The sequence below is a fragment of the Podarcis bocagei genome, assembly GCF_964188305.1.
Source record: "Podarcis bocagei genome assembly, chromosome: 8".
NCBI classification, from domain to species: Eukaryota; Metazoa; Chordata; class Lepidosauria; order Squamata; family Lacertidae; genus Podarcis; species Podarcis bocagei.
In genome coordinates this window covers 85,921,921-85,949,385 of record NC_138133.1, presented here as the reverse complement: position 1 = coordinate 85,949,385, position 27,465 = coordinate 85,921,921, and the positions used below count along the sequence as shown (strand labels likewise).

At 46.5% G+C, this 27,465-nt stretch overlaps 1 protein-coding gene and 1 long non-coding RNA gene across 2 annotated transcripts in view; both read left to right on the top strand.

Annotated features, from left to right (window-relative positions):
* Nucleotides 1-27,465, top strand: part of LOC308593173 — a 143,830-nt gene that overhangs the window by 59,945 nt on the left and 56,420 nt on the right. The gene's annotated exons all lie outside the window — the stretch shown is intronic.
* On the top strand, nucleotides 5,495-7,211 carry LOC308592586 (cation channel sperm-associated protein 2-like). Its single transcript, XM_081204140.1, has one exon. It carries the CDS (start codon nucleotides 5,520-5,522, stop codon nucleotides 6,951-6,953), a length of 1,434 nt encoding a protein of 477 aa, XP_081060266.1. The 5' UTR covers nucleotides 5,495-5,519; the 3' UTR covers nucleotides 6,954-7,211.

Below are 27,465 nucleotides of genomic sequence, written 5' to 3'. Positions count from 1 at the left end.
TGGGTTCCCCCAGCCACTCTAGACAGCTTACAACACATCTAAAAGCATAACATCAATCCTTGAAAACTTCCCTAAACAGGGCTGCCTTCAGATGTCTTCTATAAGTCAGATAGACATTTCCTTGACATCCAAAGGGAGGGCATTCCCCAAGGAGGGAGCCACTACCGAGAAGGCCCTCTGCCTGGTTCCCTGTAACCTCACTTCTTGCACTGAGGGAACCGCCGGAAGACCCTTGGAGGAGGAACTCAGTGTCCGGGCTGGACGATGGGGGTGGAGAAGCAGAATTCCTGGACTGTAGGGTAAAAGAACCTGGTGTCCATTTTGATCATACTGAGGAGGCTACAAAAATAACTGGGTTCGGTAATGAGTTCGTTGTTCCCTTTTACTCAAGAGGGGCTGCCAGTGTCACTGTGTCTTGTGGGGGAGGAAAGAGAGCACCTAGTGATTTAATGTACTTGGCAGAAGGAGACAGATTTGGCTCCGTCTCAAGAGGAATTCATTTTCTTGCTGGTTTTTGTCGCCTGGTTTTTGTATTTGCTTTCCACATTTCCTGATTGTGTGGAGGAAGGTAAATCCCCAAAGGTGGCTGGCCAAGAGTAATGACAGATTCAGACAATCAAAGACTCCGGTAGCTTCACTTAATTAACTAATGGCCTGCATAGAGTTGTAATGGGATTCGAAAAGAGAAAGCTTTTAAGCAAAACCCAAAGCCAGCAGCATCTGTAATAGGAGGCAGCTGATGGCACGTCTCTCCTTCGCCCCACACACTTTGAGATTCATGACACAGAAATCTAAAAGGATATTGCTTCTTGAATGTTATGGCTTTACACCCCCTAGCGTCCCTGTGCTGCAGCTGCATCAAATTCCACACTCAATCTTTGAAAGGAAGTATTGAGAGCTGGACCATAAAGAAGGCTGGTCGCCAAAGAATTGATGCTTTTGAATTATGGTGCTGGAGGAGACTCTTGAGAGTCCATGGACTGCAAGAAGATCAAACCTCTCCATTCTGAAGGAAATCAGCTCTGAGTGCTCACTGGAAGGACAGATCCTGAAGCTGAGGATCCAATACTTTGGCCACCTCATGAGAAGAGAAGACTCCCTGGAAAAGACCATGATGTTGGGAAAGATTGAGGGCACAAGGAGAAGGGGACGGCAGATGATGAGATGGTTGGACAGTGTTCTCAAAGCTACCAGCATGAGTTTGACCAAACTGTGGGAGGCAGTGCAAGACAGGAGTGCCTGGCGTGCTCTGGTCCATGGGGTCACAAAGAGTAAACGACTAAACAACAACGACAACAAAATCAAGGAGAGGGTTTTCAAACCTGTGTTCTCCAGTGCTGTTGGCCTGTAGCTCCCATCAGCCCCAGCTAGTCAATAATCAGGCATACCTTCTGAAATATACTCGGAGTCGAGTGTGGATTTCATGCTCTTTATTCAGCTCATAGTAGTGAGGAATGGAAGTTCCCCCCAAAATATCTGCTTTATATACATTATTTACACAACTGGCCCCACGTGATTGGCTAATTTTGGGATTCTCCTGTAGGCCAATCAGCTTGCGGATTCACTTCCACCTGGAGTTGGATTGGGTGGCTCCCGCAGACCAATCAGACTGCTGCATTCTGAATCCTATTGTTCTAGGACCAAAAGAGACAGCTGCATTTTGGATCCTATTCAACTCAGTAATAATAATAATAATAATAATAATAATAATAATAATAATTTATTATTTGTACCCTGCCCATCTGGCTGGGTTTCCCAGTACATAACACCTTCCAACATTTCTCCGATGAAAATAGGGACACACCATTACATAATGATAATTTTACTATTTTTATCCCACACATCTTACTGGGTTGCCCCAGCACTCTGGGCAGCTTCCAACATAAAAACAACAACAACATAATAAAACATTAAACGTTAAAAAAACCTTCCCTATACAGGATTGCCTTAAGATGGCTCAGGGGTTGGATAACTCCATACCCTCCAATATTTCTCCAATGAAAATAGGGACATCCTAAGGAAAAGCGGGACATTCTGGGATCAAATGAGAAACTGGGACGGCTTCTTCAAATCAGGGACATCACTGGAAAATAGGGACACTTGGAGGGTCTGGTCAAGAATGATTGGAGTTGGGGATCCAAAGTTGAAGAAGACCCACCTAGGCCATGATTTCTGATCGTTTGACCTCCACATTTAAAAATACTCTGACCTGTTTTCTAAACTGTATGAGAATCACTTGCCTCCAGTAGACCTCTATTTTTTCTTTGTTTCTGCATGAGTGGCTGGTTCTGGACATGTTTTCTTCTTTCGAAGAGGCATGCTCAGACCAATGACTCATCCAGAGACTCAATGGTCTCCTTAGAGATCTAGTTATTCTGCTGCAACTCTGCAGTGAAGTGAGTGAAAGATAAACTTGCCTCCTTCTAGTTAGCAGGCACACACAGAACAGTGGCAATCATCAGGAGGTTTGGGCTGGGTGTTCATCAGTATGTGGATGATACCCAGCTCTACCTCTCTTTCAAATTGGAACCAGTGAAGGTGGTGAAGGTCCTGTATGAGTGTCTGAAGGTGGTTGGAGGATGGATGGTGGCTAATGGATTGAATCCTGACAAGACAGAAGTACTGTTCTTGGGCGACAGGGGACAGGCTGGTGTGGAGGACTCCCTGGTCCTGAATGGGGTAACTGTGCCCCTGAAGGACCAGGTGCACAGCCTGGGAGTCATTTTGGAATCACAGCTGTCCATGGAGGCACAGGTCAATTCTGTATCCAGGGCAGCCATCTACCAGCTCCATCTGGTAAGGAGGCTGAGACCCTACCTGCCCGTGGACTGTCTCGCCAGACTGGTGCATGCTCTGGTTACTCTTGCTTGGACTATTGCAATGCGCTCTACATGGGACTACCTTTGAAGGTGACCCGAAAACTACAATTACCGTATTTTTCGCCCTATAGGACACACTTTTTCCCCTTCAAAAATGCGTCCTATGGAGCGAAGATGCCTGGCTGGAGAGGTGACGCGCGGCTATGGCAGGAACCTCTACAGCCCCGTGTCACCTCTCCAGCCGGGAGAGCGCGCGCGGGGGGCTAAAGCAGCCCCCTGCAACCTTCTCCTGGCTGGAGAGGTGCCGCGCGTCTATAAAGGCTCCTGCCATAGCCGTGCGGCACCTCTCCAGCCGGGAGAGCGCGTGCGGGGCTAAAGCAGCCCCCCCCGCGACCCTCTCCCGGCTGGAGAGGTGACGCGTGGCTATGGCAGGAGCTAAAGCAGCCCCCCACGACCCTCTCCCAGCTGGAGAGGTGACACGCGGCTATGGCAGGAGCTAAAGCAGCCGCCCACGACCCTCTCCCGGCTGGAGAGGTGACGCGCGGCTATGGCAGGAGCTAAAGCAGCCCCCCCGCGACCCTCTCCCGGCTGGAGAGGTGATGCGCGGCTATGGCAGGAGCTAAAGCAGCCCCCCACGACCCTCTCCCAGCTGGAGAGGTGACGCGTGGCTATGGCAGGAGCTAAAGCAGCCCCCCACGACCCTCTCCCAGCTGGGGAGGTGACGCACGGCTATGGCAGGAGCCTCTACAGCCCCATGTCACCTCTCCAGCCGGGAGAGTGCATGCGGGGCTAAAGAAGCACCCCGCGAACCTCTCCCGGCTGGAGAGGTGACGCGCGGCTATGGCAGGAGCCTCTCCACTGCGCCTTTCCGCTGCTCCCTGACCTGCTCTTTGGGGCTGGTGGTGGGCTTCCCCCCTGCCAGCCCCAAAGAGCAGGTCGAAAGGAACCTGAAGCCTGGAGAGCGAGAGGGGTCAGTGCACACCGAACCCTCTCGCTCTCCAGGCTTCCAAGGTAGCCGCCTGAAGGCGTCTGAACGCACCTTAAACGGCACCTTGTTTTAGAGGGGGAAAACAAGAGGGGGGAAATGCCGCTTCGCTGAAGGGGCGCTGGGCAGAGAGGGAGAGAATTTTTTTTTCTTGTTCTCCCCCCTCTAAAACAAAGTGCGTCCTATTGTCCGATGCGTCCTATGGTGCAAAAAATACGGTAATCCAGAATGTGGCAGCTAGACTGATGACTGAGGGAAGCCGCTGAGACCATATAACACTGGTCCTGAAAGTTTTGTTTTTTGTTTTTTTAAAAACCTCTGCTTAAAAACCTCCAATGAAGGTACCCCACCTTCTGAAGTAGAGCATCTTGGCTATGAGACCTGAAAGACCTGCCAGTGTGGTGTAGTGGTTAAGAGTGGTGGACTTGTAATCTGTTGAACCGGGTATGATTCCCTGCTCTTCTACATGCAGGTGCTGGGTGACTTTGGGCTAGTCACAGTTCTCTGAAGTCTCTCAGCTTCATTCACCTCAAAGAGTGTTTGTTGTGGGGGAGGAAGGGAAAAGGAGATTGTTAGCCGCTTTGAGAATCCTTAGGGCAGTGATAAAGCGGGATATCAAATTCAAACTCCTCCTCCTCTTCCTCCTCCCTGCCTTGCAAGCCTTTTTCCACCTGGGCTAAGAGGGCAGGGCCCTGACTGACTCCAACTACAAAAGCTGAGGCTGCAGAATAGATTCTTGGGCTGGTGAATTGTTTAGGTAGATTGGTGGAGGATGGTTGCTGCTGTTATTGACATTTATTTTTGTATCTTTATTTTGGATGATATTATGATTTATGTGGATTCCCCCCCCCCCCAATTTGGTTGCAAACTTTTGATGTTTTATTGTTTATGTTGTTTGTGACCACTTTCGTTATAATTGTAATTATGTATTTTTTTTCACATTGTAAGCGGCCTTGAGCATGGTTTTAATTATGGAAAGGTTGCATATGAATAACAGTATGTATGTATGTATATATGTATGTATGTATGTTGTGTGTTTCATTGTAGAACAGCTCTGTAGAAGGCATCTAAAAGAAGGCAGGGAAGGTTCCTGCCAGACGTCTAGGCTCCACAGGTCAGGCTCTGCCACAGGTCAGGGTCTGCCACAATAAATATTCCCTAGCAAGGGCTAATTGAACTTCAGGGCTGTGGGGAACTACAAGAAGTGCCCATCAGAGGTGAAGCATAAGGGATCAGATGGTCCTTTCCGCTTAGGCTGTTTTGGGCTTTGGAAATTCACACAAACACCTTGAACCTGGTCCAGAAAAAGAAACTGGCAACCAGTACAGCTGCCACAGCAGAGGAGCAACATATTGCCAGTAGTTTAGTCATGTAATTAGTTTGGCTACTTCATTCTGCACTAGCTGCAGGTTCTGAAGCAGATACAGGGGTAGCCCACATAAAGTGCATTGCAATAATCAAGCCTCGAGGTTACCAGTGCATGGACCACTGCGGTTAGACAATATACTGGCTCATGTCTGCATTCCATTATATAACTTGCATGCATTGATCCTAAGAACTGCAGTCCTAGGCATACTAATAGAACCAGGCTAGTGGAATGCTCTGACTGCTCCAGGTGTGAGGTCACCTGTGAGGTCACCACTGAGTGTCTATTATGCTGTATGAAGAACCTTCCAATCTTCATTGGGCCGTACCAGGAGGAGCCAGCAGGAGTCATGGAGGACCAGCCACCCTCATCACATGCTTCCAAAGAGACAAATGAAGTACCCTTTGAACTGCATCCCCGAGCAGATGCCATCCGCTCCAAGCTGATCTACACTTTCTATCTGATTGACTATCTACGGGGGCTAGGCAGTGCTATTCCACGCCATAACATACGAGATTTCCTGGACCATCGGAAGCTAAAGAAGCTAATGCTCACAGACCATCACCAGCTGGTGCGCTTCAATGTTGCGCCCAAACGGAATGTCGTGATTACCCGAGAAACACGCTGCCGTAACCGTATCCGTGTGCGCTGCAGCCGCTGGCCCCCTGTCGCTATTTGGGCTTATTCAGTCCTGAACAGCCAAATCTTCAAAGTCTTCATGATTTTCCTCATCTGCCTGAACATGGTGGTCCTCATGATCTTAGTAGAAATAAGGGATAAGTTGGAGGACCACTTTGTGAAAATGAAGATAGCAATGGAGGTGATCATCTGGGTCATTGTCCTCATCTTTTTGGTGGAAATTGGGCTGAACTGGGCTGTTAGCTTTCAGGATTACTTTAAGAACTCCTGGAATGTCTTTGACTGCACAGTCACCATCATATCCTTTATCCCTGAGTTGATACTCCTTGTTGAAAAGAAACACAGCAAGGCCGTCACATACTTCCTCCAGGTTTGCCGTGTGCTGCGATGCTTAAAGCTCTTCCCTAGACTCCGGCAAATCCGGATCCTCATTATGGCCCTCTTCAAAGCAATGAAAGCCATGAGCTTCATCCTGGTGCTCCTCGTCTTCTTCTTCTATGTTTTTGCTGTATCAGGCATTTTCTTCTTTGAGAGCTACACTCGCTCAAACCTGGACGACCTAGAGTACAACAAGTATTTTCAAGACATGCCCAATTCACTGGTGACCATCTTCATTCTCTTCACCATGGACCATTGGTATGCTCTGCTGCAGGACACGTGGAAGGTCCCAGAGATAAACAAAGCAATCAGTGGCTTGTTTATCTGCTTGTGGCTCCTCATTGGGGCATTCATCTTCAGAAACCTCATGGTGGCCACCATGGTCACCAATTTCCAGACCATTCGGAATGAACTGAGTGAAGAAATGAAGCAGATTGAGACTCAGCAGAAAGCTGACAAATTTAAGATGGAATTGGTGGAAAAGAAGTACAGCTCACCCCAGGGGCATGACAAAATGAGCATGGGGCCATCCACAATATACAGCATACCAGAAGTCGAGGCTGGGCCTCTGGATTGGGAAACATATGTCCACAAGAACCTGCCAGGGCTATACGAGGCTGCTAATGACGAGCAGGTCATTTGGCCGCGTGGCGCCCTCTTCCGCTACTTTGAGCTGCTGGAGAAGCTGCAGTATAACCTGGATGAGCGCAAACAATTGCAGAATTATGCCGTCTTGGCTCTGTCAAACCTGGAGGACAAGGAGTGATGGCTTCTGAAGGAACAAGAAGATGCAAGTGTGGACTTCTGCTTCTATTAGACTAGAACTGCAAGGAAAGATCACAAAACCACCCGGTCTGCAGGTTTTGGACACTTTTTGATGTCTCTAGGGTTTCATAGCATTGGTGAGCAAGGCACACCAGGGTGCACCCTCAAATGCCACATTTTCCTGTGGGCCAGACAGACATCTGTTCTGCACATATGTAATATTTGATCTACAAGAATAAATTCCCCCATACCCCAGAAAGTTGGCATAAGACACAACAATGGACCAAAGAGCCAACTTTTTATTAATTAATCACAAGTGTCTTGCAATAAGCTAGGAGTGACCTGCTTGAACGCTGGGGATATCCTTCCTTAGGGGAGGCAATGGAATGAACACCTCTGTTTCCTGTTGAGGAAACCTCACTCTGGCTTCTGGATCAGAGGATTGACTGGTCCATGCCCTTCCTTTTACACTCACCAAACGGTGAGCTGGAAAGCGCTAGTTTGCTCCATTTCTTACCTGTTCTATTCCTGTAAGATGGGTGAAGTTTCTAGGAACCAAAAGTCATTTCCTTCTTCATCCACTTGAGCTGGCCGTTGATGTCTGGTAGGTGACACGGTGTCCCTTCAACATCTCAGTGAACCACAACCCCATTCCCTTTTCTCTCCTTGACCACACTCCCTACCTGTTGTGGCAAAACCAAGAAGTCCATCAAGCAATTGAAACCCACCATACTGAGCTCAAAGAGTATGTTGTAGCTGAAGCAATGGTACACATTTGACCAGTATGGGTGATACCAACAAATTCCTAATTAGTACCCTAGTAAATGACTGAAAAATCTATCCTCCTGAAAAACATAAGGGCAGTCTTACAGAAAGGTTGCAAATAACTCCCTTATTCTGAGAACACATAGCCACATACACAATTTTATTGCATCCGTAGTAGAAGGATGTTTGCCGTTAATTAATGAAATGTTTCCAGCTTTAAAATGATTGATTATGGTATTGCCTTTCTTCCTGAACTCTTATTTTAAGTAGTTATTTAAATCGATTCAATGAATTGTTCATTCGAGGCTCAAGGCAGCTTAAAAAATTGGTAAGAAGAAGTCAAAATATGATGGCTTGGATCCAAAGGTTCTCTTTCTCTGTTGGAAGGAGCATTTCTTGTTCATCCAGAAGGACCACTTGCATCCAAGGAAGATTCCCATTAGAAAAGAAAGTGGCATCCATCAGAGGAAGGGGAACTGTGGATCCAATCCAAAAGAAATAAAAAAAAGAACACAGGATTAGACAGTGGCGTAGCGTGGGGGGTGCCAGGGGTGCCAGCCGCACCGGGCGCAACATTTGGGGGGGGGGGCGCGTTTGGCCGGCCCTCCTTGAGGAAGCAGGAACCCCACTGTCCAGGCGGAGAGACCTCCTCCCGCCGCCAGCCTTCGGAAGGCTGCTCCGAAGCCTGGCGGTGGGGCAGAGAGCAGTGGCGTAGCGTGGGGGGTGCAGGGGGTGCACGCCGCCTGCCATGCCGCCCTGGCTGCTTCAACCGCGTCCGACAGCCGGCTCGAGGCTCCTTCCGGCCGGGTCTCCCGATGGGGCGCTGCGGGCGGAGGCTCCGGCACCAAGCGCCACGCCGCCCAGGCTCGGGTCACTGTCTGGACGCGCGCAGCCCGCCAAACGCACTATCTGCGGCGCTCTAGTGCCTGCGCGCCAAGACCGCCCACCCACCCCGACGGGCCCCCCCCACCTGCGCCGGAGGCCGGCCGATGCACTGGCCCCAGAGCCGCCCCCTCCCCGCGCCAGAAAGAAGCCGCGTCGGGACTAGCCGGGCCGGGGAGGGGGACTGAGAAGGCTGCGCCGCGACGCCCAAAGATGCGCGTCTTGACGCAAAGGGGCCCGCGGCACCCAGACGCGGAAGGGACCCTCTCCCCCTGACCCGCCACTGAACTGCAATTTCCAGCTCCCTTGGCAAATCCCAGTCCCCAATCCCCAAGATGCTTTATTTGAGGCAGGGGTCCTTTAATTGCAAAAACAACACCACGGAGGGCAGTAGTCACCACGACGTTTGCCCCAGAGTAGAGCCGTCAGTATTAATGACCATGGTTAGGGGTTAGGGGGCGCAAATTACTTGCCTTGCCCCGGGTTTGGGGGCGCAAATTACTTGCCTTGCCCCGGGTGCTGATAACCCACGCTACGCCGCTGGGATTAGATATATTACTCCAAAAGAAAATGGAGAGGTTAATCTGCATCATCAAAGACCAAATGGAAGAAATGAGACAGTAAAGAAGGGAAATGACACCTCTAAAGGCACTGATTTTGTTCACTCTGGTTTTCATACATGTTAGAAAGACATATTTGGGCCTGGCCAGATGACCAGAGTTGGGGGGGGGGCTGATAAAGTGAGAGGCAACATTTGAGCTTTGTGGGATCCAGGTCCATGGGGGCTGGTCTATGGGAATTACTGAAACACAGCCCTCCCACCAGAAATGTCAGGCAATTTAAAAAAAAAAACCATCTCAAGATCTCAAACACACTCTTGCCTGTCCCCCACACACTTTATATTTCCTTGAATTTACTGAGGCTTTTCTACCAACCCTCATGGACCATGCTGGCCAGGGCTGATGGGAGTTCTATCCCATTAAAATCTGGAGGGCCACAGATTCCCTATTCCTTATTTATATGTTTTCATGACTTGAACGGGCGGCAGCTGATAATTCTTTGACTTGGTAGGGCTGCAATTTTCAACCTTGCTTTTCTCATCACCGTCAGACTTGTACAGCATGTGCTTAGGAAAGTGTGCCTTTACACATGTGCAGAGTGCCATTGCTTTTTCCTCTCTAACCCTCTCCCCCCGCAAAAAAAAAAAAATCTCTGCACGTTAGTTATTGTCTACAGACAGGGAAAGATTTACATACCAGATTGACACTACACCTCTAATTTTGAAATTCAGCTATACTTCATGGCATCTGTTTTTGAATTCATGGATAAATGGGGAACCTGTGTGTGGCTTTGAGTTCATGAGAGTTGTAGTTCAGCAAATCCCATAGGCTACAGGTCTTCCCATTCTTCCGACAAAGGCTAAGACCTGCACAAGAGCCCAAGAACCTCCTTGTAGAATCTAGCACAAATGATATAATTTTGGCTCCATACTCCCATCATCTGGCCCCTGACTACAAGCTTCCTGGTCTCCACTTCTCCTCCTCACCTGCCCAGTCCCTGACTCTCACATTGGATGTTCCAGATCTCTGTGGGACGGTGCTCTGTTTTGGACTTTGGACACCTGGATTGACCCTGGACTGGGAATTTGACATACTGACTTACTGCCAGGTAGGCCAGGGGTTCAGGACATTATGCTTGTGTCTCCCAATGTTCATTAAAATACAGGTAGCAAATATGACTCTCAACAGCCCCAAAGAGCATACGCAAGTGTCGGGGGGGGGGGGGTTTGGAAATGTAAAGGTAAAGTTAAAGGACCCCTGGATGGTTAAGTCCAGTCAAAAGTGATTATGGGGTCGCATGTGGCCAGCATGACTAGACTGCTTCTGGTGCAACGGAACACCGTGACAGAAGCCAGAGCGCATGGAAATGCGTTTTACCTTCCTGCTGCAGTAGTACCTATTTATCTACTTGCACTGGTGTGCTTTCAAACTGCTAGATTGGCAGAAGGTGGGACAGAGCAAAGGGAGCTCACCCCATTGCGGAGATTCAAACCGCTGACCTTCTGATCAGCAAGCCCAAGAGGCTCAGTGGTTTAGACCACAGCGCCACCTGCGCCTAGTCTTACAACAAGAGTGTAGTCTAACCCTAGCTTCAGCAGGGCTTGAGGAGGCTTTATTTTCACTTGCCAATCAATGTCAGTTAAAATCAGGAGTGATGGCATGGTTCCACTATCTTCCCCTTTGGAAGATGACTGTGGTTTCTTTTGATTTGCAGTGGGTGATAATGGCTCTGTTATTTCACTGCCTACAGCTCTCATCTCATATGTTGACAAATAATGTCACCAATCAGCTCTTATAAGGCAGGTGAAATGCGTGACCTGGACATCATAAGGTTTATATCCACCTCATGTACGACATTTGTTTGCAGGTTTTCCACTCCTGGATGCCTGACACCACTGCTGATTTCAAGGGAGGAAGGAACACTCTGATTATCTAGTGCAGGCCCATTAATCGCAGCCTGTTGATACCTGAATTCTCATTCCGTTCCATAAACCACTTGTGAGAGCAGCTTTCATGTGCTGCATCTCAAGGCGCTTTGAAGATAATAGCCAGATGAGACACAATTGAACAACAAATCATTACCAGAGCAAAAGGGAAGCCTCATAAACCCCATCTGAAACAAAATGTGAGTGATTTAAAAACAAAGGAGAAGAGCGTGTGCAGAGTCACCATCTCCAACCCCCTGTGGAGAATAGCTCCATTTACAAGGTGTGTAGCAATTATAAAGCTGATCAGCTGAAATCCTGCATGAGAAAAGGCCACGCCACGCCACCCATTAAATTCAAAATGAGATAAAAGGAGATGGACATTATGAGCTGAAACCTTATTCAATAACCATTTCAAGCAAATACTGACTATTCACATTATTATTATTATGGTTTTTAAGCAGAGGTTGGATGGTCATCTATCACGGATGCTTCTGTTGTGATTTCTGCTTTGCAGGGGTTCGACTGGATGACCCTCAGGGTTCCTTCCAATTCTTCTTGTTGTTGTTTAGTTGTGTCCGACTCTTCATGACCCCATGGACCAGAGCACGCCAGGCACTCCTGTCTTCCACTACCTCCCCAGTTTGGTCAAACTCATGTTGGTAGCTTCGAGAACACTGTCCAACCATCTCGTCCTCTTTCACCTCCTTCTCCTTGTGCCCTCAATTTTTCCCAACATCAGGGTCTTTTCCAGGGAGCCTTCTCTTCTCATGAGGTGGCCAAAGTATTGGAGCCTCAGCTTCAGGATCTGTCCTTCAAGTGAGCACTCAGGGCTGATTTCCTTCAGAATGGAGAGGTTTGATCTTCTTGCAGTCCATGGGACTCTCAAGAGTCTCCTCCAGCACCATAATTCAAAAGCATCATTTCTTCGGCGATCAGCCTTCTTTATGGTCCAGCTCTCACTTCCATACATCACTACTATTACTATTACTGGAAGCTGCTTTGTACTAGGGTAGCTCACGTGTCCACCCAAAACCTGTACTCTGCTGAAACCTGTTTAAAAAGTTTTCTTTTCTTGCAAAAGAGGCTTCTGTTTTGGGTTTTTTGTCTCCTTCACAGGACACTGCAGAATTTCCTTGGAAGAACATGGAGTTTAATCTGTCAAAATATGGATAGGACACCCCCCCCTCTCTCACACACACAAATCCACCCTCTCATCCATTCCTTCATCCCTTCCGCACTTCCACCTGTTCATCCATCTTCTCTCTCATGACTTGGCGGGAGGATCAGACCAATGGAAGCGGAAGTCATGTGCAGCCTTCTGGCAATGGACTGGTTTAGGCAAGTGGTCTTCAACCTTTCCAAGCCTTGGACCCATCTTGAACCTAAATACAGTGGTGCCTCGCAAGACGAAATTAATTCGTTCTGCGAGTTTTTTCATCTTGCGATTTTTTTCGTCTTGCGAAGCACGGTTTCCCAAAGTCTTCAAAATCACCAAAGTCTTCAAAAACCTCAAAAAAGGCTACCACACCGCGTGCTATGAGTTGCTCCTCGAAGTCACCCTGGGTATTAACGGTTTTAAGAAAAAGGAAACAAGCTTGCAAGACGTTTTCATTTTTTTTTGTTTTTCGTCTTGCGAAGCAAGCCCATAGGGAAATTCGTCTTGCGAAGCAACTCAAAAAACAAAAAACTCTTTCGTCTTGCGAGTTTTTCGTCTTCTGAGGCATTCGTCTTGCGAGGTACCACTGTATGCATATGGGGACCAACATCTTTTTTAAACCAACCAACCAACCAACCCATATATCTATATGGTTGCAGTGCTGCTGTGACAACCCACCTTAGATCAGGCTGTGACCTTGTGGTGCATCCCAACCCATCAGTTGAACACCAAGGGTGTAAACCAAGGGTGGGGAACCTAGGGTCTAGACAGGGCCATTGCTAGGGGGTGGTGAAATGGGACCCCACCAGGGGCACAAGTGAGGGGCGGGGGCACGAAATCGGCTAAAAGTATGTCCATAAATATGTCCATAAATAAAAATATTGATTATTGCCTCATAAGAAAAGGTTTTAAATAAAGGGTGAATTGAATGGGGGGGGGGGTTGGAGGAGAGGTGGAAAGAAGTGCTAATTTGTCAGTGGCTAGGGGGTGCCATCTGGACAGTTCTGCCAGGGGCACAAGATCACCTAGCTATGGCTCTGTGTCTAGGGCCCAAATGTGGTCTTCCAGGTCTCTCTACCTGGCCCTTCGAACCTGCCCAAGGCTACGTCCCAGCTGTGCATCCCTAACAAAATGTATTTTCATGGCTAGGGTGTGTCTTTAACTTATTCTAATGCCTCTCAATTGCCTTATCGGAGCAGTGTGCAAGTATCTCTGGCCCTCTCCATCAGTGGCATGTAGTCCTCAGAAAGTTTTCCAGAAGGGACTGTGGCCCAGACCATACTGAGTTAGGCCAGCTAATTATCTGATATGGTAAAGCACAGCTTCTGATATTCTTGCATCTAGTTTATGAATACAGCGCTGGTCCTTGTGCGCTTGGCTTCTTCATCCTAGCGCAAGTGGCTTGGTTTTTGAATTGCATATGCGAGGCCCGAAAGATTTGTTATCCAAACAGCACTTGACATGTTGATTTTAATTGCCCCTCCGTCTCTCTCAGCATGATCTAAATTTGCATACTATGCACAGAAGAGATTCCTTAAGCACCGCTAAAAAGCTTATTTTGGTATTTGCTATTAAAAGCAAGGTTCCATCACAGTTAGTTGCCTTGGTTACTAATTATATATATTTTTAGTCACATGTGAAGCTCTGTGTTTAAACATAGCATTTATGTTCTGGCGCCAGAGGCAGCAGTTCACATGTGGCCACGGTTATGATTGCAATCAAGGTTGTTTGTGTGTGTGTGTGTGTTTTAAAGTGATATTTATAGGGGCATAGGGAGTTGTCGTGATGGACAGGTCTACCCTTTAATCATAGTGAATTATTTCCCCAGGGCACTCCAATCACAGTGATTTGGAGAACTTAAAAACAGTGATTATTATTTTTTTTCATATGGATCTATGCCGTTCCCTGCGAAAATCAATTGAAAGAAGCTCCCCACAAACTCCATTGCCCACTCTTGGGGTAACAAGGTTCTTGCTGGAAGGGTGAGATTTTCCCCACCCTCAGTCTTTCCTGTGGGTCTTTCCATAACCCCCTATGCAAGTCAATGGACATATATTTCTCTCCCATAGGTTGGCAGAAAACAAGCACAAAACTTTGGCATCAGTTTGGAGGGGATCCAAAATTTCAGAGTTAATGAAGCACTTTTCCAGGGAGAAGAGACTGTATCCCCCAAAATCCATGAAGGCGAGGCAGAAGCCTGTCCCCATCGATGGCCCTGGAAGGATTATTCCTGCGGTGGGGAAAAAACCACCCCACCCCATTTTTCCTTGAGAATTTATTCTCTACTCCCCCATGCCCTGCCCCTGCCCTGATTCCTATGTTACCCACCCCAAAATGACATAATCTGCCCCTGAAGGAGAACTGATTCACCTATTCTTTCTGACATTTGGCAGACTGTCCCATCAGAAGGGGCAACCATGCAATGCATTATCAGATGTTGTTGAGCTGAATAAAGAGCATGAAATCCGCACTCGACTCCGAGTATATTTCAGAAGGTATGCCTGATTATTGACTAAGCTAGCTGGGGTTGATGGGAGCTACAGGCTAACAACACTGGAGAAAACAGGTTTGAAAACCCTCTCCTTGATTTTGTTGTTGTTGTTTAGTCGTTTAGTCGTGTCCAACTCTTTGTGGCCCCCTGGACCAGAGCATGCCAGGCACTCCTGTCTTCCACTGCCTCCCACAGTTTGGTCAGACTCATGTTTGTAGCTTCGAGAACACCGTCCAACCATCTCGTCTTCTGCCGTCCCCTTCTCCTTGCGCCCTCAATCTTTCCCAACACCAGGGTCTTTTCCAGGGAGTCTTCTCTTCTCATGAGGTGGCCAAAGTATTGGAGCCTCAGCTTCAGGATCTGTCCTTCCATTGAGCACTCAGGGCTGATTTCCTTCAGAATGGATACGTTTGATCTTCTTGCAGTCCATGGGACTCTCAAGAGTCTCCTCCAGCAGCGTTATCAGATACCAGAGTCCAAAGAGTCTGTAAAAGCATTTCCGTTAGGACACAAACTTTGGGGGCAACTGTGTGTCATCTTCGCTGTTCATCCTCTATCCAACCATCTTCTGCCATCCCAGTGCTTCACCACCTCTCATTGAATCACAGTCCATGAGATACAACCATAGCTGTCAACTTTCCCTTATTTGGCGGGAAACTCCCTTATTCCAGCGCTGTTTCCCGCTGCTATCCCGGATTGTTGATATCCCGTAAATTTCCCAGATTTCAAAGGAAGCAGCTCCTCTCCCTCCCTGCCGGCCAGGGAGGCTCCTCAACTGCGTTGCTTGGCTGTCCAATAAGGAGTCTGAGAACGACTGGGGGGTGGAGCTTGCATGCCTTGTGCCGATCCAATCAGCCGTGTTGCCTGGGGGCTTGCCTTTGCTTCAGTGCTTCCCAGCGGAGAGGTGACAGTGTGGTTTTCCTTGCTGCTGTATCCCTTTGCCGGGTTGCTGTGCTGTGGGAACCACCGCTTGAGGCTTCGTTTGGCTGCTGGCTGGGCTTTCTGCCTTTGGGCCTTTGGCTCGGAGGGGCTCGACTCTCTCTCTCTCTGTGTGTGTGTGTGTGAGAGAGAGAGAGAGAGAGAGCGTGAATGTGTCTCTTAAGCTTATAGTAGGAATGCTGTAGCTTCACAAACTTACCTTCACACAATGTGTAATTAACTTGGGGAAATTTTTTACCGCAGGATGTGGTGAGGTCAGTACTTTAGATCAGTGTTTCCCAACCTTTTTTGGGCAAAGGCACACTTGTTTCATGAAAAAAATCTCGAGGCACACCACCATGCCAGATGGGGAAAGGTCACTTTTTACTTATGTAAAAAATAAAATAAAAAAATAGTAACAGCATAGAAGGTAATGGTTAGGCTAGCATCCCTCTTCCAAATATGCTAGGTTTTTATTTGCAGGGACTGTTCTACATGGGAAAGCATTCAGCACTGTCATTCTCCCATCTGCCATCTGAATTGGTACTATTCTGGGTCAACTTACTCTGCTGCATGTGTAGATGAAAATGGCACCAAGTGTGGGGGAGGGGGCAGAACAGGTTTCAGATACAGGATATTAAGCATACACGTACTTCAGATTGAACTGGTTGCTTGCTTTGCAAGTTTTCATTTCCCAAATGACTGCCTTGGCAAGCGCAATACCTACCAGGCTCAACGCCGGTCTCGCGCTGCCGCTTCCCGCGCTCTCAAGGACCCAGGAGGAGGAAGGCGTGAAGGGAATCCCGAAGGCGCGAAAACCTCGCGCATGCGCAGGCCTTCCGCCTGCGACAGCCCAATAGGCCGGCCGAAGCGAGCGGCGATGGGATGTGGGAGGGAGCTCGCTCGCCGCCCCGCGTGTGCCTATGTGAGGCACGTTACAGCCCCGTGACGTCAGCGCCATGCAGGCAGCCAGGCAGGCAGACGGCGAGAGCCCCGCGCTGGGCGGCCTCTCCTCGCCGCCGCCGCCCCGCCTCTCGCCGCCCGACTCGCCCGCCTCCCTCCCACGGCACACCAGGCAACGTCTCGCGGCACACTAGTGTGCCGCGGAACACCGGTTGGGAAACACTGCTTTAGATTTACAAGGGGATCTGAGAGATGAATGAGAGATACGGTTTGTCAGTATTAATGGACAGCTAAATAGAAACTTAACCCCAAAAGTTAGGACCAAGATTCAAATCCTCACTGGGTAACTTTGCTCACTAGTAACATTGAACTATGAGGACGAGATGGTTGGACAGTGTTCTCGAAGCTGCCAGCATGAGTTTGACCAAACTGTGGGAGGCAGTGGAAGACAGGAGTGCCTGGGACAGGTGAGGCTGCTGATCCCTTATTTTGGCTGTTGATCCCTTATTTTCAAATCTGAAAGTTGACAGCTATGGATACAACTTACTCAACCCATTTTTACTTTAGATGTCAGAACCCTCCTTGTACCTTCCATGGAGTTGCTTTACCCTTTAGCAATCAGCCACTAATTTCCTCTTCAACTGGTTCTTACCAGAATTGTATTCATGTTGTGTTCTTGCATATGTGACCCTCGGCCTCACTAATGATGGGTCTAACAGTAATCCCACCTCATTTCCACCGCTGAAATCCAGCAATCTATCAACTAAGCCACCATGACTTGATTCAATTTATGCAGCTCATTATAAGGTTGAATTTAATGGAGTCACTGCATGAACAGAGAGACATGAATTAAGAGTTCATGCAACAGAACTTCCACTTCCTTTCCTATTTCCTGGTGCCAGTTCCCCAACTGCTACAGAGGGTTTGGGGAACCCCCAGAGCAGATTTGTGAGGTGGGGGGGGGGGTTCCACAGGGGGAAGAGAGGTAGGAAAGTTTCCACTGCTTGATCAGAAGTCAGTTTGCTTGCAAAATGTCTTCGCTGGATCAAACCAACAGTTCCTTAATATGAATGTTTCACTTTCTCTCAAAACAGCAGTGGTAGCAGTGAATTATTTTAAGAAAGCATGCTTAGAGTAGTAAAAGTATTTGCATATGCACCAGAGAGGAAGAAAAGTTGGATAATAAATCAGTGTCAAAATGTGGCATCTGAATATAGACTGCATTTTTAATCAAGGCATATATTGGCTTATATCTTGATCAGGTAAATGGGCTTAGACTTTCAAAAGTTTCATGCCAGGCACAAGACCAGCTGTTTTTAGAGAACCTTGACAGTGTTTTCCTCCTAGACAATGAGACGCCATCCAGATATATTAGTTGTCAAACATTTGTTTAGAAACCTTCAAATGAAGGAGATCTTTCAATGTTTATGTGAACCCAAGGTCTCTGACATCTGTTCAAGATAAAATTTTAAAATTATTAACCATCTGTTTTGGAGGGCAAGGAGGGCAAGAGGTGAGCTGGTAATTAAGATTCTTTGTTGAGACACATGTAAGATATATTACTACTTATTTGTCATTTATAGATGTAACAATATATAGCTCTTTGTGTTCCATATAAGGACAGGAGGATATGAGTGTATCTTAAAATTGGTTATAGCAATCAGCCAATAGGAAATTCAAGCAGGCTGATTGAACAGAGGCAGCCAAAGGAGGAGCAAAGGGGGCTGGATTAAGGAAATATAAGGGCTGGCCATAATGGCAGGAGGCAGGCCAGAGCTTGGTAACCATATACCACTGTGCCTCTCATTTATTTGTCTGACAAATAAATTATTATTTTAATTTCTCTGTTGCTGCGTTGAATATTTCATTCCAGCTAAGTGTTAACCACAAGCAGGGTGCTACATTTTATGGTGCCTGCGACTCGGATAAGTGGTCTGCTGGAACGCAGCGCCTTCGCCTCACTGGACGGGGTACAAGAGAGAGGACAACTGATTGCCTACCCAAGCGCGCACTGGAAAAATTTTTTTCCAGGGGAACGCAGCAGTCTCGTCTGTCTGATACCCTGCCCACCGACGGCGACGGACCGGGGGGGACCAGAGAAATAAACAGGGAACCAGCTAAGGGTAAGTGCACTAAGGGGTTTTGGCCCTCCAATTAATTGGGAGGAAGAGAAGTCCTGATCAAACTTCTGCGTCTCAGTAAAGGGGAACTGAGTACGCTAGGTGGCTGGGTATATCAGATGGTGATCTGGTGGGGGAAAAGGGAAGAATGGGAGGTAGTGTGTGGTGAAGTATCTGGCGCATTGCATGTGTGAGAAAGTACAATGTGTAGCTGACCTAAGTGTGGAGTGAGTACTACTTCGTTTACCAGTAAGGTGTGTGTGTGAGTGACTGAGTGGATACTTCACAGGGCCATACAATGGGAGTTGGGGGTTCAAAGGGGGGAAATACACCTTTTGAATGTATGTTAAATAATTTTAAGAAAGCCTTCTCAGGGGCATATGGAGTCAAACTGACGCCAGAGCGCCTGAGAACGTTATGTGAATTAGAGTGGCCAAATCAAAATATTGAATGGCCATCTCAAGGAACCTTTGATATAAATTTAGTAAGCAAACTTTGGTCTAACTTCGCCAAAGAGACTGGAGGGTGCCCAGAACAATTTTCACATATAGATTCTTGGCTGAGCACATTAAATAAAAATCCTCCATGGATAAGGGAATGCAAAGTCCAACGATGCAAATTATTGGCTGTAAAAGCCAAAGCTAGGAAAGGAATCTTGCCAAATAAATCCAAACACAGATATATTTGCGTGAGCAGGCCAGAGTGGGAAATATTTATAATATTGACCGTCATCTCCAGGACAACTTTCCCTTGGAAGATCCTAATTGGGATCCAAACAATGCAATTCACCTGGCCAGGCTTACCACCTACCGCCAGACGCTTGTGCAAGGTATCTGCAGGGCATGCCAGAAGCCCACTAATATGTTTAAAGTCTCAGGAGGGTAGACGTGTTACCCATAACACTGTTTTGTGTTCGGTGCACACCCACAAAAGACTTAAGTTGTCACCTTTTGAGCTCCTGTATGGGAGGCCGCCCTCCTTTGTTCAGGATATTCCAACTGACCTCAAACAAATAAGAGACCATGTGACACAGGGACAAGTGCAATCTCTCTCCCGTGTTTTTGTCTCTCTCTCGTGTTTGTTTGTTTGTTTGTTTTTATCTTAACAGGTGGGCCCTCGAGCGCACGCCGTGCAGCATTGCCGTGCCGATTCATCAGCTTCAGGCTGGCATAGCATATGGGTGAAAGAGTGGAAACGTGATCCACTTGCACCTAAGTGGCGTGGACCTTACACCGTCTTGCTCTCTACTCCAACAGCGGTGAAGGTAGCTGAGGTGACCCCCCTGGATTCATCACTCCCGTTTGAAGAAGTCCGAAGGCAGTTGGACATGCAAAGGTGACCCCTCTAATCCTCTTAAACTGACTCTCTCCAAAAACCCCTGTATCTAGCCCTACCGGGAACGGGCTAGGTCTCGGGCAACATTAGACGACCGGCCTGCTGCAGCCACAAACCTGGAAGCTGGCTGACCTGCGCACGCCTGAAGCTTGAGGAGCGTCTGAACCAGAGACTGTGAGCGGGAAGATTCTCTTATACAATTGATTGACTGCCCCCTTGTGGAACAATTATCAGGGATATTACACATTGGGGATCTTTGGGATATATGTTTTGGTCTTGGTGGTTCCCCATTTCTGTCACTGGGGGAATTATATAGGGACTAATATTTATATGCTATCACAATACGGTAATCTTTTGTGGAAGGAATGCATATGCTAGACATCAACATGATATTATTATTAATCCTGATCCCTTGGGAAGAGGAAGGGTCCTTGAATCTGACCAAATTTGCTAAATATGGATTCCGCTATGACCACAAATGTGGGTAGGTTTAGCTGAAATGGTAAGCCAATGTTGCAAATAGGACCAATTGCCTTGTTTGCTCTCTTGGGCCAGATGATTCAGAGGGAGGTATGCCCTTATTACCGATACCATTAAATGCTATTGGTATGGTAAGCGAAATGCCACACCAAACAGAAGTACAGAATTTCCTCGGATGGAACTCAACTAAACATTACGAGTTATACCTGTACAAGGGGAATTCTGTGTACATAAATCATCAAGATGCAGCTGATTCTACCATGATAGGCTCTTCTCATTGTCACTATACTTGGGATTATATTAAGAATAGTCATACCTGGGCAAACGGTACTACCTATCGAACTCGGAATACCTTGCCCTGTGCAACCCCTTTTATTCATGCATGGAAAGTGGTATGGAACATAACTGTGACAGAGAAAGGCAATCTAACATACTGCACTGTGAACTCTATACCCCTTGTGATATTTCGCCTCATGCACTCCACATACCAAAACCCTCAGACCCATGGTTGTGGTGGATATGTGGAGAATGGGCATACAAGAAACTCCCTTCCAAATGGAGTGGGACTTGTTTCCTGGGATGGGTATTACCACCAATGTGGATTTTGCCCACTAATTTGGCCAAGCGAACACGAAGAAACGCTGATATTTCTCATATAGCAGGAGGAAGTACCCAAAGTTGGAGCGGTACTGATGATTGGCCACCAGAGCGCATTATAGCCTATTATGATCCTGCCTCCTGGAATCCTGGTGAGCTCATACAAGGGGCACAGGATCCTATTTATAATCTAAACAGAATAATTCGATTGCAAGCAGTAGTGGAACTTGTAACCAATGTAACGGCCCAGAGTTTGAGACTTATTGCACAACAGTTGGATGAAAGTAGAGCCGCATTTTGCAGCTGAAAATGGGAATGGATTATGTACTTGCCTATGTGGAGTCTTGAACTTGACAGGGAATGCCTGTTGCTTTAACATTTCTGATAATGGTGAGGCAATCCGTGTGTTGGCCACAAAGATGGAGAGTATAGCACATGTCCCAGTACAAACAAGGGAAGGATGGGATATGGGATGGTTACCTAATGTCACAGGACTCAAAGGGATATTATTGTCTTGCTTGTTTTTCTTGACAGTAGTGGTAATGGTTTTATGTATGATGCCATGTATCATTTCATGTTTTAGAAGTACAATTAGCAAGATGATTTCGAATGAAACTCTACCTCATGTCATGGCCCTATACAGAGCTTTAACTCAGAATATGATGCAGATCAAGCTATCAAGGACGCTTGGTCCTTGAGCTTGAAAGGGGGGAATGTGGCATCTGAATATAGACTGCATTTTTAATCAAGGCATATATTGGCTTATATCTTGATCAGGTAAATGGGCTTAGACTTTCAAAAGTTTCATGCCAGGCACAAGACCAGCTGTTTTTAGAGAACCTTGACAGTGTTTTCCTCCTAGACAATGAGACGCCATCCAGATATATTAGTTGTCAAACATTTGTTTAGAAACCTTCAAATGAAGGAGATCTTTCAATGTTTATGTGAACCCAAGGTCTCTGACATCTGTTCAAGATAAAATTTTAAAATTATTAACCATCTGTTTTGGAGGGCAAGGAGGGCAAGAGGTGAGCTGGTAATTAAGATTCTTTGTTGAGACACATGTAAGATATATTACTACTTATTTGTCATTTATAGATGTAACAATATATAGCTCTTTGTGTTCCATATAAGGACAGGAGGATATGAGTGTATCTTAAAATTGGTTATAGCAATCAGCCAATAGGAAATTCAAGCAGGCTGATTGAACAGAGGCAGCCAAAGGAGGAGCAAAGGGGGCTGGATTAAGGAAATATAAGGGCTGGCCATAATGGCAGGAGGCAGGCCAGAGCTTGGTAACCATATACCACTGTGCCTCTCATTTATTTGTCTGACAAATAAATTATTATTTTAATTTCTCTGTTGCTGCGTTGAATATTTCATTCCAGCTAAGTGTTAACCACAAGCAGGGTGCTACAAAACAACCAGGTAGTTAATACAATAAGGAACCTGGAGTTACAAATATTTTGAGCTCAAAAGCTCCTATCAGGGTGCTATTCTCCTTCCCTCTGCATTATTAGAACTGACGGGAGCAACTGTTTAAGTACCCTACACAGCCAAGATCAGGCACTAATTCCTAATTTTTTATGCATGCACAGGTAAGTACATAAAATTCAATATGCTGGATTGCATCTTATTTAGAGGAGAGGATGTGTCTGAAGAATGCGAAGAGTCTCTTTCTCTGTAATTCATTAGCCGGGGTGGGTGGGTGGGGAATCCAGTCTCATTGCATGTAATCTGATTGTTGTCCATCGATGAGATGATTTTGCGTTTTATATTCAAACTGTGCACTTCGTTCTAAACAGTCCTGCCACGACGCAGCAGATTGCGTTCCTGCGTGTCTCCTGAGAGCCGGAGGGAAGATGTTATTATCCTGAATTCCTTGTTTCTCTGTAGTGTCTTTTGAATAGGGGTGTATGTGTGAAATTGCTGATTCCACTGTGTTCTTAAAAGAAGCTTTGTGTCTCCCATAAAATGGGGGTGTCAGCAGATTAAGGCCCAACTGATATTTTCCAGTCATGGGGACCTCTTCTCAGTGGCTTCCTCCCATTACCACTTTGGAAATCATATGAACAAGGCCAGTTGTTATAGATTCTTGACTTATTTATCCTGCCTTCCCATATATGTCATGTTAAAAGCAGTTCACAAGGAAGAATGGTAAAACCAAGGACGAAATCATGACAGTCAAATTCCGCCTAAGTCATATTCAGAACAGACCTGCTGAAATCAATGGATCTAAGTTTGTCATATAAGGGTGGTGCCCATTTCAAACTGGGGCTGCTCATTTTAAGTTCCTCTATTCTTGAATAAGTTCCCACACCAAGTGTTGCGGACAAAGGGAGGAGTGTACCCAACCAATTCATCAGAAGCATTGGCCTCTTGGGCCAGCATTCTACTCTGTAAGGACTTGACAACAGCCATAGCTCCAGAATTTGAAATTTGAAATACTTTATTGTCACTTGTACAACTTGTATACAGTGCGATTACATGAGCACCCCCCACTCAGCTCTCTTAGTCTTAATTCCCCTCGTTTACTGACACACACACACCAAACCCAAACGTCAGTTGCCCTGTTGTTATCTTTTCATTCAGCAGCCTAACAGCCCATGGATAGAAGCTATTCTTTACCCTGTTGGTACGACTAATCATGCTTCTATATCTTGTGCCCGAGGGCAGAAGATCAAGAAAGTGCCAGCCAGGGTGTGAATCATCCCTGAGAATTTTCCTCACGCTCCTGAGGCAGTGTTCTTCCATGATGTCATCCAGCAGATTCACGGGGCAGCCCATAATATCTTGTGCTGTATTTACCACCCTCTGTAGGCACTTCCTATCAGCTGATATCAAACCAGTGTACCACACCGTGATGCAGTATGAAAGGACACTTTCTGTTGTGGACCGGTAGAAGGAGATCATCAAATGTTGATTGACATCGTTCTTTCACAATACTCTGAGGAGATGGAGTCTCTGTTGGGCTTTCTTAACCAGCTAAGTTGTACTGAAAATAAAATAAAATAAAATAAAATAAAATAAAATAAAATAAAATAAAATAAAATAAAATAAAATAAAATAAAATAAAATAAAATAAAATAAAATAAAATAAAATAAAATACGAGCTTGTTCTGCTCCACAGTATTAAATGCAAACTTATTTCTATACATTTCCCTCCATTATACTGGGCTCCCAGAGCCATCATAAGGGAAGGAAATCCCATTTTTCTGAAACACAGAAATTCACCAAAAATAGCCAAATAGATGCTTTTATTTAGTTCCAAAAGGTAAAAAAAAATGTGATACCGGGATAGGGGGCGGGGGCGGAAGGGGACTCTATAATCCTCAAGATGTATCATCACATACTCAGGTTTACCACTCCCAGCTGCCAAACCAGGTGTTGACAGCCCTGACAAAGGGACCAGGCTAGGTGTTTTCAGAGTGAAATGAGACCCAGGAAGAACAATAAGGTGCCAGGGGATGCCTTCCTGACAAAAGTATATGTAGATCTTTTCATTTACTTGTGTGAAGTGGGTACTTGAACCATGCATGATTGACAAGTTTTGTCCTTGTCACTTAGTAAGCAGGTTTACTTACTAGGCTTCACCTTCCTAACTTGTTGCCTCTAATGGCCCTGTTTGAAACTCAAAACACTCCACATGGATAAAATTAAGGGCCCTTCCAAGGAATGGGGGTAAGGTGGGGACAGGAACCTTCAGGTATGCGTTAAGAGAACATGCCTTGGGGGGACATGGCCTTGTTAACCAATTGGAACCTGTCCCGATAAAGCCCACAGGCTGATGTCATATGTGAACTTTTGGCAGCTTATAATTGTTCCTTTGCAACTGGGTCTCACTGGGAGCTTTGCTGGCTCCCGTGATAGAATCATTGTACCTTTGGCTGAAGGGGTTTGATTTCAAAATGTGCAGGCATTCTATAATGTTGAAAGCTGGCACATGAGAGATGGGGGAAATAAGGACCTGGACTATCAGTTAGGTCCACTTCCCCACACCTGGGAAGTGAGGGGCAAATGGGACTTGTCTACTGGCAAAGGAAGCCCATCTAAGAGAAAGAAAACTCTAATCCTAAACCTCCGCTGCCCTGGGGAATATCTTTGGGAGAAGAAATGGCTAACGAGTAAGCCCTACACAAGTCTGAAGGAGAATCCCTATGATGTTTGGATGGCGCCTTGTATGTCTCCTTCCAGCAACTCCTGCAGCCAAGCTGGGGCCACATCAGTGAGGCCATGAGGGGGAGGGTCTTGTCAGCCAGTGTGGTGTAGTGGTTAAGAGTAGTAGACTCGTAATCTGGGGAATTGGGTTTGCGTCTCTGCTCCTCCACATGCAGCTGCTGGGTGACCTTGGGCTAGTCACACTTCTCTGAAGTCTCTCAGCCCCCCTCACCTCACAGAGTGTTTGCTGTGGGGGAGGAAGGGAAAGGAGAATGTTAGCTGCTTTGAGACTCCTTCGGGTAGTGATAAAGCGGGATATCAAATCCAAACTTCTCCTCCTCCTCCTCCTCCTCCTCCTCCTCCTCCTCCTCCTCCTCCTCCTCTTCTTCTTCTTCTTCTTCTTCTTCTTCTTCTTCTTCTTCTTCTTCATCTGGGCAGCCTAGGACTTCCATACACACTATCTAGGCATGCACCTCAGGGAGGTTACTTTGGTGCTGTTAGCACAGAGGTTTGGTTTCACCCCTGGAAATGCACTCCATTGTCTCTCGAGACAAGTGGAGGCCAGCAGCAGCAGCAGCAACAACAACAACAATGGTATGTGGAGTAATTAGGTACGGCACACTTCGGCTACCACTCAGTTTTACCGGACGTGTAGCAGAGTAAACACAGCTTGTGCCTTTCTGTAAAGGTAAGGGTAAAGGGACCCCTGACCATTAGGTCCAGTCGTGGCCAACTCTGGGGTTGTGGCGCTCATCTCGCTTTATTGGCCGAGGGAGCCGGCGTACAGCTTCCGGGTCATGTGGCCAGCATGACTAAGCCGCTTCTGGTGAACCAGAGCAGCGCACGGAAATGCCGTTTACCTTCCCGCCACAGCGGTACCTATTTATCTACTTGCACTTTGACATGCTTTCAAACTGCTAGGTGGGCAGGAGCAGGGACCGAGCAATGGGAGATCACCCCGTCGCGGGGATTCGAACCGCCGACCTTCTGATCGGCAAGTCCTAGGCTCTGTGGTTTAACCCACATTGCCACCCGCGTCCCATGCCTTTGTGTGCAAGTGTGCAAAAAACTGTGTGTACGCGGCTTCTTTCTAATCTGTAAGAAACTTTATTATGTACAGCAACAGAAATAAATCATCCGCTCCAGGAGTGACCAACATTGCGACTCCCTTCGTCTCAGCCAAAACCGAAAGCAGACTCACACAGAACAAAGAACAAGTTCCCGGATGTGGGAAACCCCTCCCCAGTAGGCAGGACACTGGACTCTAAGCTGTTTAACCCTGTAAGCTCTGATTCCCCTCACACGGTTATCTGTTTATTATTTATTATTCAGTAAATGCATATTTCGCTCGATTACAGAAAAGATAAGGCAATAATATGAGCAATAGGAAAAATTAGCAAACAATAATTTAAAACTTTCAAAGACTAAAATAACAATAGACTAAAAATGAATTAAATTCACACCAACTTTCTAAACATCTGGGTAGGCTTGTCGAAAGAAGAATGTGTGCTGAGAAGAGTACAGTGAAGGCACCTCACTGATATCAATAGGCAGGGAGTTCCAAAGCGTAGCTGCTGACACCCTAAAATACTGAGTTATAATAATAAAGGAGTCAGAAATACTTCAGAAGGGGTGCTGCTTTTATCATTGCCTTTTTGGCTACCACTTTGAATCCTCTTGGTTGTAAGAGGACAGCTGTATCTAAACTCCACCCACTGGATTTTACAAAATTTTTATAAACAGTACAAACAAATAAAAAGACAAACAAACATGTATAATTTCATAACCTTTTTTTCATATCCCTCACTTCTCGGACTCCCCCAAACCTCCCCTTTCTACATCCCAATTTCCAAAATTATTTAAATTAAAAAAATAAAAATAAACTCCACCCACTGGATCTCAGTTATGGATGTTTCTAATCTTTGAAAATAAAATAGCTTGAAGTCTCAAAACAGGTAATTGTTGGGAAGCACAAAGCAGCTCGAGAAAAGTATAAAACAGCATAAGTTAAGAGGCGGAGAGAATATTGATCTGGGAGCGTTTGGACACCATTGATTTTGTTTCTGGGAAGATCTGTACATGGAGCCAGTCAAAGGAACAACTTGCCTAGAGAAGTTGTTGAAATGTTGATGCTGGAGAGAGAGAGGGAAATTACACAGATATCAGACAGAAAGTCAGTTCCCACAACTGCCCTGCAATAAAAGCACATCTAACCCTTTG